The following is a 19,688-nucleotide window of genomic DNA, read 5'->3' as shown; positions in this document are numbered from 1 at the left end:
TGGATTAAAAATGTAAATTCTGCTTGATATTTTAGTATAAAATTAGCTTTTTATAAAATTAGTTTGAGTCAGCAAAATTTGACCTCCTAAAACTTGTGGTATATTCATTGAGCTTAAAATTGCAGAGGTATAATAACTTGCAGAATTAAATTTGGGGGAAACTGTTGACATACTTATTTAATTGCAATTATTTGCATTCTGCCTATTTGAGCAACTATAGCAAGTTAACAATAGTATATTAAAAATACCCATAAAATGTATAACATTTTTTAAAAATCTCTGATTCCTGGGTTTTTAACACAACACCCCCTCAAGCCCTGTAGAGGAAAAATATTAAAATCCTGTTCTTTTCTCTTCCAGTGTATCAACTGGGGAATTCATGTAATTAAATCTAATTAGTGAAAGTAGTAAATGGAATTTATGAATTCAACAGCTGTTTTCCAAATTAATTTACTACAACTATTGAATATTAACAGGCTTGCAACATTTAGGATGGGATTTTATTATTGTTTGTTTTATTTTGCTTTTTAAAAAAGAGAGTAAACAGCATTTGTAGATTAGGGTTGTTGTTTTTTGAATCGCTGGACTTTGAAGTTGTATACCAGCTGCTTGCATTTATATCATGTAAGGCAAAAGTTTGTATGGGGCAACTCACAAAATTCCAGTGAGTTTATAAAGGGATTTATTCCAAGTTTAGTAAGGCTGTAGCCATTGAATGAACTCTGGTGATTTTCATTTACAATGAAGGGTCCAATTGAAAATTTCATCTACTCAGTGTGGTCCTAACTTCCTATCTAAGAAAAAATGCCTGAATCACTGTCTATAACATCTGCTAACCTGTATTTCTGTAGCTTCAGAGAAACTATGATAATGTTAGCCTCACCACCTTCAAGATTCTTCTCCAGATAAAATCTGTCCACAATACAGAATCTGGCTATCTATAGAGGCTGCTACAGATACTCCTAGAGACACTATGGTGATGGAAACTCAGAAAACAGTATCCTCAGTCATAACTACACATTATAAATCAAATTTACCGTTGATGACATCCATCCTTTATTCCTTAAAAAGGCAGTTGATGTTCCTCTTCTACAGGGCTTTTTCTGGGAAGAGACAGTTGTGTTAAAAAGACAACACATTTTTAGAGGTTAAAATAATTTTATGGATGTGTTTAATACTGTAAACTTACTAGAGTGCTCAAGAAGGTAGATGGTTCAATTATTTTTGCAAATTCATACCTGTTTTCTGCAAAACAAGCTAGTCTAAAAATCATAGGTTTTCCTCATTAATATAAAACAAAAGTGTCCCATGATGTTGAAAAGTTTAAGAAGTGCTATGCTGCATGTTTAATAATATGATTAACACAAGACAATGATAATAATAATATAATATAATATAATATAATATAATATAATATAATATAATATAATATAATATAATATAATATAATATAATATAATATAATATAATATAATATAATATAATATAATATAATATAATATAATATAATATAATATAATATAAATTATAATCTATTTCTCTATATATATATGTTTATATGTATATGTACTATATACTGTGTGTGTGAGTATTTTGCAAAGTATGCATTATGCAGGCCTTGCAGTGCACATAAGAGATTTAAAGAAAAGGATTTTCAGTTCAATGTTCAAGAGTAATAAAAATACACTACAGCTAATGACTTTTGTTGTCTAAATGTTTGGGAGGTTGTTGATTAAAACAACCAAACCAAACACATCTCTCTTTGAACCTCCACAGGGCATTTCTAGTTCTTTTGACTATCTTTGATCTTGCAACTGGTTTTAGTTTCCCTTGTAAATTTAAAGCCATAATTTCTCAATCAAGTTTAAAGAAAATTGTAGCTTAGATTTGATGCTGTCTTTTCTTTGCTAGTATTACTGTTCTTTTGCCCTGTGTAGCATTTTAAAGAATGTCATTGGCAGCAGACAAGCATCTTTGCCTGCAACACAAGGTAACAGGCAAGGATGGGAAACAAAAGAGTGGGGCCAGAACGGCTGTGCTTGCTCCTTCTTTGTTGTGTGAGAACATAAAATACCAGAAAGGTTTGTATCTGTGTTATAATATGCACAATATTGATCTTGATCAGGACACACTCTGGTTTTTACAGCTTGGGCATCTGCTACCATGTGACTGGAAAACAACATATACTCTTTAATGGGAAAACCAGATTCCACAAATGTTGTTTCTTTTTTACAGAACAATAAAGATTATTATATTCTGATATTATAGAATATTAGTACTTTAAAAATAATCTTGGGAAAAACTTCATTTGGTTACATATAAAAGATATCATTGTGATCACACATTAGAAAACCAAAGAAGACATTTTCTGGGATCAAATACAGAATGTTTGTATATTAGAATAAAATGCCAGTTATATGTTATTGCTGACATTTATGTGATGTGTCTATACAGAAATCAAATAATAGATACAAAAATAATAAAGTAATTTGTGGATTGCTTCAAATATAGTTTTTCTACTACTTAACCTCACCTTCTCTCCCTTTCTTTTTTATTTTAGGTAATGGGCCTCTTAACTAACCATGGAGGAGTCCCTCACCAACCCCAAACTGACTACGCCTTGTCACCATTAACTGGGGGTTTAGAGCCAACCACCACAGTGTCTGCAAGCTGTAGTCAAAGACTAGATCATATGAAAAGTTTAGATAGCCTGCCAACATCTCAGTCGTACTGCCCACCAACATACAGCACTACTGCTTACAGTATGGATCCTGTCCCAGGCTATCAGTATGGGCAATATGGACAAAGTGAGTATTAAGTCATCAACAATGTATGTGTGTTCCTGGAATCTATGTCTTTATCATAGATTCTGGTTTTTTTAACCAATCAAGAGTCTCATTCAAACAATGAACAATCATCAACTGCAGAACAATTAAGGTGCTGGTTTGGACTGGGAGAAACCAAGTTCAAAACTATCTTTGGCTGGGCAACCTAACTTGAGTAGCAGAATTCGATTGTCTGCCCCAACAAAGTCAGTATTGTTGAGCTAAAATTGAAGGCAGGAGAACTTTGCATACTGCCTTAAGCAGTTAGACAAAAGGTTGGACCAATTTATGGCCAATTTATGAAAAATATTTAGTCATAAACCTGTGGGAGATTAGTTCTGGACTGACTATATTTAGAGGCTGGTCCTTTCTACTGTACATGGTGATGATCAGATAAGTATAGTTCAACCCAGCAACATCTGCAGGAAACTCGATGATGCCAAAATAATGACAACACAATGATATAATTGTGTAAATTATGTGATTACATACTTGTGTCAAGATATCTTAACAAGTATTTATTCAAGGTGCTTGTGTGATTAGCCTCCCCTTCCTTCTTTCCCCATGGATACTCAAAGTTTAGCTTTTAACCAGATCAGTAAAATTGTACTTATATTGGCTTGCACCACATTGGATGCAATGCCTTAATCAATCCTTTCCTTGCCTGGCCACATTCAAATAACTTGGATGAACAGTTACCAATCCTAGCTAATATATTCCCAGGTAATGTTGACTATGCTAGCTGTGATGGTGGAGGCTGCCATTCAGGATCTCTGTAGGAAACCTAGTTGGCGAAGGCTGCCTTGATGTATCTCTTGATGATTTGGGGGATGCTGTGTGCATGAGCAAACTACTGTATTTTCAGTGACCTTGCTGATTCCTAACCAGCCTTCTATATTGTTTGTGGGATTAAAAATGTAATCCAGCAATGGTTTGGAGAAAGGAAGGAAAGTGATATCTTTCTCAACAAAATCTGATGGGTAGCCAGATATTATAATAAAGACTGTGGTATATAGCAACAAGAATTTCACCATTGTACTGAAATGTAAGTTTTGAGAGATAGGAAACATGGTACTTTAAAAAAATCAAATTCTATTAAAACTTGATGGGGTCATGATGCTTCTCAAACCATAAAATGCATACACATTAGTAAAAGAGATATATTTGATATACATTATCCTTAATAATACAATATAATATTTGCTTGGAATAAAACAAATAAATGTATTTTCTTCCTATTGTAGAGTTAGATACATTTACTACAATGACGGTAGATTATTTCAGCAACATTTCTGCTGCATAATTATTTTCTAAAGTGATGTCAACAACATCTTGATGTTATTAATTGTTGAGACATGAAACCTGATTGCCATTAGGTAAAACAGAGGGGTTGTCCAAAATGAAATAACCACTGGCATTCCACTATTAGAAACACATGTTCTTAATGAGGTCAGCTCAAGAATCATTATAGTATATAATCCCAGATACATAGAGTTTTGTCAAACTTGTCTAAGAATAAGCATATTAGTCCCTTTCCTTTGATATATCAGTATTAAATATGACAATGTCAACCTGTAGTTGACACTGCCCCTTGCTGTGGGGTTGTCATAGCATGACTTTAAAAGCTTATTATGCTTCTTCTTTCTTTCTTTCTTTTATTTTTTACAGGTGCCTTTCATTATCTGAAGCCAGATATTGCATAAGTGAATGGTCTATTTCACATTAAAGTTGGTCTTGGTCCTGGTCTCATTCCAGTATTTGGAATGGAGCAATCTTCTCACACAAAATGAGGCCCAGAATGCAGAGATCGTACTAGTGATAAACGGGACTATTCTTTTCTCATCAGTGCTTTCAATAAGGTGTTTGAACAGGTTGGGTAAAGCAGCTCAGAAAATAAAGACCACAAGCAGTATCACAAATAAGAGTTCAGTTCACTATGGCATTAGCTAAGAACAAATAAGAATAATAAAGTTTTTCACATTGCTGGGCTGAAGTAAGCATTCCATTTTTAGACTGATGAAGATCCATGGATTAACTTGGACATTGTGATCTGAATGCTGCAAAATTAGAACATTTTTTTGAAACTTTCAGTGCCGACTTTTGACAGTGCCCAGTTTGCAAAGCATGGGCTGAAGAACCTTGTTTAACACACTGGAAAATGACCTTGAAAGGAAATGTTAAAGTCTGTAGGATGCTAGACTAGATGTTTGGAGACTTCCACAAATAAGTTATTGGTTATCTTCTTGTTTTTGTAATCCTGTTGTTGCTAAGTGTCATATACAAAAGAACTTTTCTTCATAACAGCAAATGACTTATTTTGTAACATGAAGAAAAGTTTTGCAAGATTGTTTGTGTTTGAAATTTTCCTAGTCCATGTTACCTCCTGAAAGAAACAAGCAAAAATACAGAATAACTTTAATTTCTATGACTGCTTAACAATGTGCAATATGGCGTACCTCACCAAGCTTTGGCAGCATCCAAGGCATTATATATAGAATCGAAATTATATTTTTTCCAAGTACTTTTATTTTTACAATACATATTTCACTCTTTTAGTATGTAGAGGTGTCACAATTTGCTTGGATGATCTCCATTAGATCAAAAGGGACTTTGGGGGGAAGATACTACATTTAAAATGCTTATGTTTACATTATTTCTAGAAAATGCAGGGCATAAATCACTATGTCTCTGTAGTTGTCATGTAATTTTAAATTATACAATTGCATCCTATATAATTCAGTGGAAACTAAGGTTTACATACATTTTGCATTGTGACATTTTCAAATGTCAATAAATTTGTCTTTTGAAATGTTAGGAGGGACAGGAAGATGGCAGGCAGTGTTATTTATTTTTCTTTGTTCTTGGAATGGCGAGTGAGGTAGAGCACAAATTCATTCCTTTTAGCATTCAGTTCAACGAAATTAGTAATTTAGTAGAACTAGGATATCATATAGAACAGGGGTGTCAAACTGCCAGCCCTTGGGCTGGTTGCATCATATGGATGCCGTGCCCACCCCAGCTCCGGCAATGCAAAAAAAAGTCATGATATGTCGTGACATGTCATGTGACGTGGTGAGTTTGACACCCGTGATATAGAATTTAGTTCACACATCGGTCTTAAAGAGTGATTGAACAAAATACTATCTTTATGTTACATTCTCTATCAACAACATATGTGTTGTAAAAACAAAAAAATCTCATATTAAAAAAGCGCAGTAAATATTTACTATTTATAATGAATAAACAGCTATGAAAACTTGCTAAGCACTTACTGCTTTTGTTGATGAATTTTGTGAGCTTGTATCGATATAATATCGTTTGATTTTAAAAAAACATTGCTATTCATCAGACAAAATATATATGATATTTTATCATAAAAAGGAGAACAAAGAGGAAAAATCATTGTGTTCTTTCTCAATCACCCAGGTCATGATTGTCCCAAAGGTACTTTTCCAAAAGGCAACTAGACTTTTTTTGGGTTTTTTCTTTGAAAATGTTTAGTTTCTCATCCAAGAAGAAGAAGCTTTTTGGATGAGAGTTGTTGTCATGGAAAAACCAAGAAAGTCCAGTTGCCATTTGGAAAAGCATCTTTGTGTCCTTTCCACTCTAATCTGGAGCCAAGTTCAACCTTGTCTCAATATTGCTAATGTTTTGAGAACTGAAGATTTTTCCTTGCTGGGTCTTGTAGTGGTATGTAGGAATGATCTTGAAAATTAAAGGGACCTTGTCTCCTTCCCCAGAAGGAGATGTGCCAATTAAATTATGCTTTTTGAATTTTGATTGGCTCATGGGGTTCTGTTGTTATCAGCATTTAGAGAACTGAAGAAGTAAAGTCAGTTCCAGGTTGACTTCACACTGTTTGTGGTGACTGGATGAATGGAAACAAGACATGCTCTTTGTCAAAGCATTGGCCTATCAAGCTTAATTCTGTACATATGGATTACCAGGAAACGAAGGTGCCCTCCCTTGAAATAAGAGAAGAAGGGTTTAGGAAGCTTTTATCTGACCTTCTGTGTTATGTTGTCTTCAAGTGGTAGACTTGGTAGCTTGGTACAACAACTATCATTTTCTGAATTATTGACCATTGTTGCAACTTTCCTGAATCACAGATAAGAATCCTTTATACAGCCTTACATAATGACATGTGAAATTAAGCTTCAAAAAAATATCCTTTATTACTGTGCTTCTCTCCTATTGCAATGTAATCTGCAAGGAAATTACTCTAAGACAGGGGTGTCAGACTGCCAGCCCATGGGCTGGATGTGTCATGGTGAAACCGTGCCCACCCCATTGCCGGCAATGGAAAAAAAGTTGCAATACGTCACAACACATCACATGATGTTGCAAACTTGACACCCTTGCTCTAATATCTTGGTCCTGTTCTAAAATTTTATTTTTTTAAATGTCAAAGTTCAACTGGAGCCAAGTTGTTCCTCAGGTTTATTCTTCAATAATCCATTTTAAAATTAATTTTTTCTTAATGCTGAAAAAAACATACAGCAGGATAAAAACTCATTATTAAAGAATGTGTCCTGTTATGCTCCACACATGCCTCCCCCAAGGGTTGAAGTTTTATTAGGGCTTCATCAACTCCAAATAGTATTCCCAGTATTAAACCACTCCTACCCCCACAGGAACTAGTGCAAACCTCAATCAATCCAATTCTCCTGTCTGGAAACACAGTACAAGCTGATAAAATCTCCTCAACAGGTTCAGAGTACATAGACAACTTCACTGTCTGAGTACAAATAATCAAAACCAAAATCCAAGTCAAATGTCAAAGAAGCAAGTCCAAAGTCCAAAAACAGCATTCAAGTCCAGTAGCAGAGTCAATATTTAAATCCATGGCAAGAATGATGATGGCTGAATGAATGCACTGAGAGAAACTGACGAGTTTTTCCCAGTGATATTATGCTCCATGAAATGGATTAAATAGCTACTGACCAGTGCAGCTCAACAGGAAGTGTGAGGCTGCTGTCTCACAAGTAGCCCCACTGACCTTCATTGTGCCTGAGTTCTGCACATTTGTGGAGGAGGTGAAGGAGGCAATTCCTCCACATCTCTGCTGACCACCTGCAGCTGTGCACCTTCTTCCTCCTTGATCTTCCCACAGGGCTTCTGGTGTCTCCAGCTGCAGCTGTGCCCCTCTTTTTTCTCATCAGCTGGCTGTTTGTCTGTTTACCCTTCCGTCAACCTCTCCACTGAGCCTGGCCTCTCTACTCCTGGCTTGGAGCTCTTGGCAACGTCTTGGTATTGCTATGAGAAGTTTGCTCCCTCCTCCAAAGTCCCAGGGACTGGCTCTTCCTCCTTGTCCAAGCTGGTGTCCAGGGAGGCCATCACAGAATCAGTGATGGGATTCAGCCAGTTTGCATCACTTCGGCAGAACTGGTAGCTAATTTTTTGTTGCTCAGGCCCAGAATGGACTGGAAGTGGCATCCACACAGAGAACCGGTTGCTCACATATTTGAATCCCACCACTGCACAGAATGTCTCAGTTTTTAGGCTCTTCAGCTTTTTGGACTTGATTGCCAAGGGATGTTTTGAAGTACCTTTTGAAGTGGATTCTGAAGTATCTAAAAGACAGAACAGTCTAGCTTCAATCTTTCCCTTTTCCTGTAATTAGTACCTTCATTCTTTTTTATTCTGGCAAAATGAAGTACAAGGGAGAAGTGATTTCTCTATCTTTCCTATAGGCCTTTTTTGCCTGACAGAATTTGGACCATTCCGAATTAATTTTATTTCCCCCAGGAAAAGTCCCAGGATAGTGACAGTACTACTTTAAAAGCAGCTTGGTGTAGGTGAGAGAAAATAATTTCCAAGAGAAAAACATATACCTGTTTGGCTATTTTGTGATTATTTTTATGGGAAAATTCTACTAAACTGCAAAATGAAGAAACTGAACATTAATTTAGACATGTTTGGAATTATCTGCTTCACTCAGGAATTCCATGGGTCTAACTTAAGCCTGTTAACCACCCCTGAACATGTGGGCTTGGTGGGTAAACTAACAAACACAATGAGGTTACATGTACACAAAGAAGGACATGAGCTTTGAAGTTAATGTAAGGCAAAATATTGGTTTCCTTTTCAAGATATCTCTACTGAAAACTTCATTCCTTTTAAAATGAGCCTGAAGACAGGGCACTATGATCCAACTTTCATACTGCTAAGGTCACCATGAAACTACAGAAACTACAATGCAATGGTACAAGTACACATTAAACAAACAAAAGACTCTTGTGAGATAATTTACAAGCAAAGTAAGGTAAGTGTTCCTATGAGCTGATGTAATTCCAGTTTGGAAACTTTACAGTTATTGTGGACAGGTCTCATTTATTATGATGTCTATCAGAGATTGTCAGGAAAAAATCAGAATAAAAATTGGGAGACATATTTCATTTGAGCTTTACAGACTAATTTAATCAAATCAGCCTGATATACAATATGAAAGAACATCTGCTGATAAGAACAGAAGTATAGCTTTCTTTGTCTTGGATGTGGAAGTAGCTCAGAGGCGTCATTAACTATTCAGTGTCTTCAGCAAATCTTAGAGGCTGTTTTCCCATACTGTGCAACTATTTTCTTTTCCTTACATAAGGAAATATTTCCATTCTGTGTCCATTTAAACTGAACTGAAAAAGCTTTTGAGGTACAATTAACATGCCACACATTATGTTATTAATTGAAAGTTCCAAATATCTTAGTCCTTGGCACAGTGGCAATGCTCTTGCTTGTTTACAAATCATTTCATATTGGTAATTAAAACTGATTATGAATCTCATCTTGTTTGAAATTTGCAAACAACTGTACCCTGTTTACAAATATTATTTCCATCCAAAAATCCTCAACAAAATAAAGAAAAACAAAAAGAAAAAAAGAGGGGAAAAATAAATTTCTAAGACAAACTTTAGCAATAAGATACAATAAAACAGGCAGTAGGTTGATTAACTGAATAATTACTAAGTTATAGTCATTTGTTTTCCATCAACTTAGAAAACTTTCTCACTTCTGGAAATTTCTGGGTATTTGGCTTACAATTCAGTGCTTTTCCTTATATAGCAGACAGCAGATCTTAGTTTCAAATAAACATTATAATATTTGATAAATGCAATATTAATTTATTATTTATATAGTTGCAAGCCTGCATAATAATTAATAGACAAGTCTGTTAAACTAAATCTTAATGTCAGTAAAAAAGGAACACCACTGTACCTTAACACAAGAAAATACTGCAAATGTTTTCCCCTTCTTATACAGAAATTCTATTATGCTATGGATAGTTTTAAAGGAAGGCACAATTTTAAGATGGTCAAAGGGTAGTTGCCTTTCTTATGTTTGAGATGTGATGATTACCTCAAGAACATTCTTGTTTTAACCTTGAGCTGAATTTTTTAAAAAACATATAGGACAAATTTATGGCAGGTCAAGCAATCATTTACTATTAGGTATGAGTGCTAAATTGTACTGTGTACAGTATATCTTCAAGGGATAAATTCTGAATGTGAGTAGACATTCATGTGCTTCTCTGAGGTATCTGGCTAGCTTCTGTTGGAAAAATATTATGAATTTAGATTATGTAAGCATGTCCTTTGGACTTTCTGAGGATTGCACTTTCCACTGAAATTCTTTCTATTTTGTTAAAAAAATAAAAGGGTACCTCTTTGAACCTACAGTAGTTCCATGGAATCTAAAACATAAAACACATTTCCTTATCAGTCAGCCAGAACCGAAGAAGCTTCTTGGATGAGAAGCAAAGTTTTCAAGGAAAAAACCCAAGAAAGTCCAGTTGCCTTTTAAACAGTCTTTGGGACAATCATGGGACAACCATGACCTGGATGATTGAGAATCTCTATGGCCATCTAAGCACAAGAATAGATCTTTTCCCTGCAATATAGAGGACAACTGAGTTTGTAGCCAAAATATGATGAAACAAACTTCTCTGCATGAATAATCTATGGTTTGGTGACATACATGATTAGACTTCCCAGGATTCTAAATGTGAAAGCAAGAAAATAAGAGAAAGCAAATCCATAAATTAGTAACCAATACAGCGGTGCAAAACATTAGAAAAAGGTATTTTCAACAGAACACTTAACTTTGAATTTTACAATGGATGCATACTTCTGGCTTGTACTGTATAACTATTTAACATACAGTTCCCTGCTGTCTCTGATTGTACAGCCATAGTGTTTTGCTGGTTGATAGCAGTAGGAATGTTATCAGCATGTTTATAAAGAGATAGCCTGTTTCAGCTTTCTAGCCGCTAGATATATCAACTCTTAATGTGTTGCCAATATTTTAGCAGATTATAAAATTATTTTGGTACAGTGAATAATTTATTTGCCAACCTATGACATACTGTAAAATATGCTTTTAATGCCACAAGAGCAGAATCCATTAGGAAATTTGGTTTCTACCCAAATAAAAGGGAAAGATGCAATTATGTAGCACATGATTGGAAATCTTGTTAATTGCTGGGGTCATCAGTGCTCCCTGAACTTGGCTGTTTTCTTGCAGATATTTTATTATCCAGTTAGGTGACATTTTCACTGCACTGCATAGAATTGAAAAATGTTATCTAAAAATGTTACCTAAATATTACTAAACTTCTGCAAGAAAACAGCAAACCTCAGAGTGTAACAAGGACTCCACAGTTCAATCCTATATTGTCTCCTGGTGGTATCTTGATAATCTCTATAGTTGTCTGCTTTAGCCCAGTCCATGTAAAATTATGAAATTTTAATCATTATCAAAATATAGTTTTATTCATTGGAAGTAATAATAGGTTATGAAAACACTTTAATCTTCTGGCACTTAATGACTAATAAATTTTCATAAACTACAGCTAAATAAATAATTAGATAGATGTCAAAAACTGTATTCAAAGAGAAAGCATCATTAGTTCATCAATTCGGAGAAATATATCATACCAAATGCAACATGGATCTGGGTCCTCTACTGTACATTTTTTCTCTAATTGAAGATGGCACAAAATTGGGTGGGATAACTAATATTCTAAAAAACAGAAATAAAATTCAAAACAATGTCAGTGGGATAAAATAAGCTGAAAGTAACATTAAAATTTAACAGTGAACAGCACAAAAGTCCTTTATTTGTTTAAAGAATTAAATAATACATACAGATGGGGGATATCTGGCTTGGTAGAAATGTTTATGAAGAAGACCTTGGAAAAATATTTGATTGCAAACTAAAGTTAAGCCAGTAATATAATGCGGTTGCAAAAAATGCAAATGAATAATCAAATGAAGTATAATTTCCAATGCACGGGAAAAATTCATTCCATTTTATTCTTTTCTATTTATTCCATTTGGTCAGACCCCATCTCAATTATAATGTCCAGTTTTGGGCACTGCAATTTGAATAGGAATCAGAGAAACCTTAAGAAGTTCAGAGAAAGGCCATGTGGTTGATTAATGGACTAAAATCTAAACCCTGTGAAGAGATATTATATATTTAGGAGCTCTGTATATTTAGTTCTGAGAAAACACATCTGAAACTTTCTTAAAATACCTGAAAGGTTATCACATAAAAGAAGAACACACTCAATGTTCTAGATTACATAATAGACTTGTTCCAGACTGCAGGAAAGTGAAAAGTGGGTTGAAAATCTAGAAATAGCCACTTTGGTGGGATTAATGTAACAAATAAACAGAGGTAGTTTTGAATAGGGTTTTATGAATAATTTAGGCAAGTAGATAGAACAAGCTATCCCTTAAGTATGAAAGAAGAGTCATTCAGCCACTAGTCAAAATTATAAGATTTAATTAAAATATTACATGTAAAAGTAACAATGGAAAGTATATTTACAAAAACTGAAAATAAACATTGAGTGTTCACTAGCTCACACTAAAGTTAAAAATTATAAAAAATTCTATATTTAAATATCTGGTATTTACAATTAGAGTTGTGTACCTAAGGGACTTAGATTAAATGGCCTGTCCATTGACAAATTGGTTAAAGGGAGAAAACACAGTGTTTGTATTTTCAATTTATTGTAAGTGTTGACTACATTTCCAGGAAGGGCTCCTACGCACTGTTGTAATGGAAGGTGGGTTATATAATTCTCTTACTGCTTTTTAACAAGAGAAACCATTAGTTGTATTTGAGTGAGTTTTGACAATCTCCTAAAAATTAACCACATAAAAGGCTGTAAGAGGACATGTCTAAGTCCAGAAGGCCACTATATAAATGCACATCTATTGTCAAATTTTGCTGTTCCTGCCTTCCAATAGTGAAAGATTTCAGATGAGAACTCTTGAATATCTTAAGACTTGGTGATCTCATGAGATTTAGGATAGTATTAAAATATATTTTAAAAAGTAATTTTTATTTTTAAATTTGGGTTGCTGACCTCTATGCTAGTCAATGTGATTTATGGCTGGTAGCTATGTGAGGTCAGACAGACCTGTAATTTTAAAAGGATCAGCACGTCCTGTGAGGCAAGCTTTGTTCTTCAACTGATGTTCATGAACAAGATATCCAAAGATTTCATTTATATACCTCAGAATTTGAATATAAAACTTGTAATCTGTGGAATTTAAATGATAAAACTCATTTTATATCAGAAGTAGGACATTAAAATATTTGAACCAATAACAGCTAAATCTGAAACTACTTGATCAGCTGATACTTATGTAACAGTTACAAAGGGCTACTACGATATCATAGATCTGAAGCAATGATCTGGATACTAGTTGGGAAAATTTAATACCACTTCAGAACAAGAAGATTATATTCCAGCAAATATAGAAAGACATGTTTGCAAAGGCAGCAAAAGAATAAACTGTAAAAAAAAGTTAATGTTCATCAATGTATGTACAAAACTGAAAATAATTTTGGGGTTCTTGGTGCTTGGCTGTTTTCTTCTATATATCTTACAAAGCAGTGTAAGAACACTATTTAGACAAGCACAAGCACACTAAAACTCTGAACATCATAAAAAGTAAACAGGTCACCTATACAACATCTTCCAATAAATTGGATACCTACACAACTTTTTCGAAACCCAATATAGCACAACAAACATAAGCTGTGAAAAGGATAACAATGAAATACATCAAAAACTTTCCAAAAATCCACAACAGATTATTACAATCACATGGCATCACTGTAGTACACAAAGCCCTCCAGATAAACCAAAAGATCCAACAGTCCCTGAAGAAAAAACAGGAATCCTCTACAACATATTGTAACAGTCACTATGTACAACACACAGGTAGGAAACTAGCAGAGTGTATCCATAAACATTAAGTAGTAGTCAAATGATATGATGAAAACTCCTTAATTTCACAACACATGGCTAGACCTAACCATGATTTCAACTGGAAAACTTTGAGCATTCTAGACCATGCCAAATCCAAAAATGCTAGAGAATTCCTGGAAGCTTGTCACTCAAACAAATTGATGATCAACAGCATATAGAGATAAACAACATCTATATGCTATTCAAAAGAGACAATTAAAAAGCCAAAGGAAACAAAAAAGAGCAAAACACCTCCTTACTAGCAATCAACACAGATGAGAAGAGTTTAATACCAAGATTAATACTAGATCAACAATCAAGAAGCAAACAATACTCTAATCAAGCAACCACTAACTCAGACAAACAAGCTAACAGTAAATAAGAGCCTAATCAAGGAACCATCAAGATTGCTCCCACCAAGGACAGGACAAGCCATTAGTATATAAAATGAGAAACCCATTCCCTTCTAAGACTGATGATGTTAACTAATTTGGTAATGAAATGTCTGCAAGAAAACAATCAAACTCTGAGAGCACCAAGGACCCACAGTTCAATTGAGCTACAAATATTCTCTTCTATCAATAATCTTTTTGTTTTGTAACTTCAACTAATTTAATTATTTTAGTCATGGGAAGATCTTCCAATGGCAGATGGGACAATCACATGGGAGGAAAGATAGGAAGAAGAGAAGAGAGAAGATGAGCTATGTTGGGATTTTGAGACCATATTGGATTCTTTACACATCTATATTTTTATTTGTCTTCCACTAACTTTCTTAACCAAAGAATTTCAACTCATGGTAATGATAATCTTCAAAACTATAGGGCTATTGCTTCTTTTCTGATTTGGCTCAAATTCATCAAGGAAGATTAGCTATGACAGTTTATTCAGTGACTAAATGTTGATACTTTTGCAGCTTAATTCATAACATAACTGTAAGCTATTGCCCTATGTTTATATTTCCCATCCATTTCTCACATTTCCAAAGCAGACTGATATGCGATCCAGCAGTTTAGTTTCCATAATTAGCATTTTTTCTAAGACGAAAAGGAAACAAATTCTTTATCCTCCATACTTATTTAATTTCTGAGAAACAACAAGAAAAATAGTTAATCCACTGTTTGATCTTGGTTCCTTCTGCTAAGTGTTCATTTTCCTTTTAATCTTATTCTTTCTTTTTAATCTTCATTCATTGTCTCCATCATCACTAAAGAAATTTCTGATCCTTTAAGTATCCTATGGAAATGACATGTGGAATGGTATATCTCAAACCTTGTTTTCTTTTCTAAATCTAGAGGCATGGGCATCTAGTTGCTAAATCCAGTCAAAACTGATCCTCTGGTAGTTTCTGTATAACAGGAATGTTGTTTTAATTTCAAGGAAATTTGCACTCCGATACAAAACATTTGCAACAACATATCTTTCTAGTATCTCATTCTTTGTATTGTTGCATTGCTAGAGTGAATGGCACTTGCTGTATTAAAACAAACCTGATATAGCTAAATCTATGACTACATAATCAGACAATAAATTTAATTAAGCAAATTCAGCACTGAAAAAGCAGTCAAGCTAGATTTTGACCTATTTAAAAATACATAAAGATGAGTAACAATTATCCTTCATACTGTGTTAGACATGTACAAATTATGGCTCTGATTCACTTCTATTTGTACTGAAGTATTGAAGTTTAAGCTCTTGGACAATTCAATCTTACGATGTCAAAGCTATTTCAATAATATTCAACTGCTGATGCTTTAAAACATTAAAAACTGAAATAAACACTCAAGATTTAAAAGCCAAAGTTTTTGTCAGCTAGCATCTTAGTCCATTTAAAACAAAGTATTTTCCAATGGCTTGCTGCTAAATGTTGCACAGGGCATGGCAGTAGTGAGGAGAAGAAGAAACAAACAAAAATAAAAACCAGTATGGCCATTGTGGTTCATTCTATCAGAAACAGGCAAGTAAATAAAATTTCTGTTCCCAAATGTAAATTTTCTTGTTTACCTAAGAACATATTATTACAAGCATTGGTTATAGTATTGCAAAACTGTTGCTATAAAATGAGTGGCACTGAAAATGTAGAAACTAATTTACTATAGAAAAAAGGCCTAATTCAGACAGTTAGGAACAATGTAATGTTTCTCTACTTTAATGGGTATCCATGTCTTGCAAGTTTTAAAAATCTCATCAGAATTTCAAGTCCTCCAGAACATTGCATGATGGTTTTAATCTGATAAATGATAGATAGGTATCAGGTTCCATTTGTTGACAAATGTTGACAAAGAGGTAAACAAAACAAAACTCAACACAACAATATTTACAAGTATCGTATCTTGTTTTTAAAATTCCCCAGAACATCAGGGCTGGAAGGACAAATTGTACTGATTTCAAAATTAACATTACCAGGAATATCCTATTCTGAATAGGCCAAAATAGTTTACAGGTTTTATAGGTTTATACTTCACCCTAAATTATTATGATGAACTTACAAAGGGAACCATGTGTTCTTGAAAAAATATAAATTCCTCATAATAATCTTGCAAATTCTTAAAACCCAAATTTGAAGACTTAAAACAAGATTTAGATTATTTTAGTTAAAGTGGGACCCAGATAGTAAATCTGGTAGATTTTCTTGCTTTATACTACACATACAAGCTTCTCCAGATCTCTTAAAATGATGCACAGTCAGGAAACTATGCTGAGTAAGGTAAAATACGATGCGAAAGAAGAGGTTTTTCCATTCAAATTTCAAAAATGTCCCACTATATTATAGGTTCCCTCAGCAGTTAGGCTTCCTTGTTCCTTGTCCTTGTCCTGGAGGGAAACTGGACAGACTGAAATATGGATGTAGAACATGGAACATGAATCTAATTTCCATTATTGTACTTTTACTCACACATAAGGATATATGTTCTAATCATGTAGACCGACAGACAATCAGAATATTTTCTTGTGGTTGATATATGCTATTTTAATCAATATTTTCTAGGGTATTGTTCATGCTACTTCTTTTAGCTTCTTTTTCTTTCTTTGGCTTTTCTTCTTTATGGTGTTGTTGTACAACTTTAAAGGCTAATTTAAAAACAAATAGTTGACATATAAGGCAATGCATTTCATCTATAAATTGTACAGTCTGTGCATATACCATTTCAGGCTTTACTTTCATCTTGTTTTTTTACAACAAACTCCTAATGACAAATGCAGACCATAGAAGTGATACTGATATACTCCGCAATCTTAGCATGTGAATTAGTCATCATACAAGCAGTTCAGGGGTCAGGCTTAAAGAAACAGGACATGGTTGGCAAAGTGCTAGTTGGCTGAGGTGTTCTCCACTTCAAAGTCTTGGGGCTGGCTCCCTAGAATTCAGATCACAGGAAGAAACAGCTGGCATTGTCATTTGTGGCAGCCAAACTTTTCTTTTCTTTTTTTCTTTGCAGCCAGATAAAGTTTCACCTCTTTGTAAAAAAAAAAATCCCAGTTTACTTTAGAATGACTTAAGCCTGTAAAACACAATAGAAAGCCAGAATCCCCACAGCCTCCTATGTTTTGCTATTATCATGGTAGTACTCATGACCTGTGACAACCCCAGTGAAAACAACTTAACCCTTTGCTCTTTCTTTCAATACTTCATGTAACTCCACTTGTCACTGGCAGTCAAGGGTTTCATTTTTTTCAGAACTATTTGCAAACACTTCTCCTGGGCAAGATGGCTTCCTTATCTTTCTCCACATCTCTAGCTCCAGTGTTTAGAAGTTGTGGCTAAAGACCATGAATTGTCATGGTCAACAAAGGCATCAGAATTTTCAGGTTCAACTGAATGTTATGACAAAATTGCTCATAAATAACTTAGAAATACTGTAATACACAATGCTTCCTTTGCTGTTTTATATCTTAATGAGATTTGCATAATTTTTTATTGTTAATATTCTACCATTCCAAATGTAAGGTTTACTGAAGGCCTTATCTTGATATGAACTGAATGTCAAACAAGATATTACATACCTCTACTTGAGATTCACTATATCTATCTGTCTGTCCATTTGTCTATCTAGCGATCTAGCTATCTTTTACCTAGCACCATCTGTCTTCTCTTCTACTGCACATCAAATGATCTCAGGGTGGGAAATGGTAAATATAAAGTTGAAAACATTTTAAATTTTAAATTAAAAATTAAAAACAAGTTATAAAATAAAGGGTAGAATTTAATCTCTAAAGATACAAAGTATTGGTTACCAGCTAGAGTCTGATTTGACATCAGAATGAAACTAGTGTTGCTGTCATCCTGGCTTTTGAAAGGAGAATGTCCCGTACAATAATGTTATATATACATAGAATACCCAAAACCAGGCTCATATATTTTTGCCATTTTATTCCAAATGCTTCTTTATTTAATTTTATGCATGCAATCAGTTTTGATCAGTTTATTGGTCTGATGTTTGGCAGATCTTGTGTATATTTTACCTAATTTATTTAGCTGTTTTATTTATATTTCTCTTTTTCACTCAGGTGGTCAAGATGTCAGGTGCCACATCTTGGGAAAGCCTTGGAAGGCCATCATAATAAGATTCAGAGGAACCACAACAGCTGCTGGCGGATCTTAATAATTGGGCTGGACCTGAATAATGTTCAAGAGAGCTGCATTTTTGTTGACAACAGAAAACAGTATGATAGGGTAAAGAATTTAAATGTGAAAGAGACCTCAAAACTCTTGTGACATCTTAAAAAAAAACTAGCAATCTCTTGGTATAAAGATTTTTTGCCATAAATCTGTTAGTCCTTTAAGATGCCATAAGACTTCTGGTTTTCTACAGCAAATGACCACAGCTGTCCCTCTGGTGTGTGAGAGAACAGTCTGAAGTCATATATTAGATCTGAAGGCAAGGGAAAGGGGAGGGTGAGGGGATTTTGCCATGATAAATCAGCTTTTTAATTCTGCAAACTATGTCATTTTGAAGAACTTTGTAAGCTGACTTCTCAATATTTGAGACAAAAGCTTCCAAATCATTTCAGTTGTACCAACATCTTTTATTTTTTGAATAACAAAATTTAATATGACAAGCTTTAGAGTGCTGTACAGTACTTCACTTACACTTCCTTAGCTACATAGTTGTTTTTTCTTTTTTAATATCAGAAAGACAGTGAAAGTCAGTTTATTGTAATATATGTATTTATGCTACCCTTTGACATTGGAACATTGTCTATCTTGTGAAATGCCATATTATCAGGTGACTGAGACACAGTAAAGTGCTTCACTACATTCTTTGCTAAAAGAGGAAACACTTAGGGAACCGATGCACCTTCCACCCAAGAGAAAAACTCCCACTGCTGAAAGTGAATGGGATCAGGTCACTAGTTGCTCAATATATTTGCTGCTTCCTATTTTTTCAGTGCAAATTTGGAGCTCTTTGGGAAAGACAATAACAAAATGAACCGAACAGCATTAGCATCTCTCATCTTTCAATGTGTTCTGAAAAATCTGGAAGGAAACCTGGATACAAAGGCAAATGCTACAAAGGAGAAATCACCAAAATACAAACCATATGACAATGCCTATTTTTTCATTCTCTTTGTTATGTTGTTTTACTCTTTCTTGGCGT

At 34.2% G+C, this 19,688-nt stretch overlaps 1 protein-coding gene across 4 annotated transcripts in view; it reads left to right on the top strand.

Moving 5' to 3' along the window:
- PAX3 (paired box 3) overlaps window positions 1-4,790 on the top strand; it is a 91,012-nt gene extending 86,222 nt beyond the window's left edge. For all 4 annotated transcript variants that reach the window (XM_015817855.1, XM_015817856.1, XM_015817854.1 and 1 more), the window contains exons 8-9: window positions 2,561-2,807; window positions 4,494-4,790. In XM_015817855.1, coding sequence (XP_015673341.1) covers window positions 2,561-2,807; window positions 4,494-4,528 — 282 coding nt within the window. In that variant the 3' untranslated portion in view covers window positions 4,529-4,790. The remainder of the gene's footprint in view (window positions 1-2,560; window positions 2,808-4,493) is intronic.
- The last annotated feature ends 14,898 nt before the right edge of the window (window positions 4,791-19,688 follow it).

The sequence above is a fragment of the Protobothrops mucrosquamatus genome, unplaced genomic scaffold, assembly GCF_001527695.2.
Source record: "Protobothrops mucrosquamatus isolate PMUCROS unplaced genomic scaffold, P.Mucros_1.0 scaffold642, whole genome shotgun sequence".
Classification (NCBI taxonomy): domain Eukaryota; kingdom Metazoa; phylum Chordata; class Lepidosauria; order Squamata; family Viperidae; genus Protobothrops; species Protobothrops mucrosquamatus.
The sequence above is the reverse complement of the archived record's forward strand: the minus strand, read 5'-3'. Positions and strand labels throughout refer to the sequence as shown.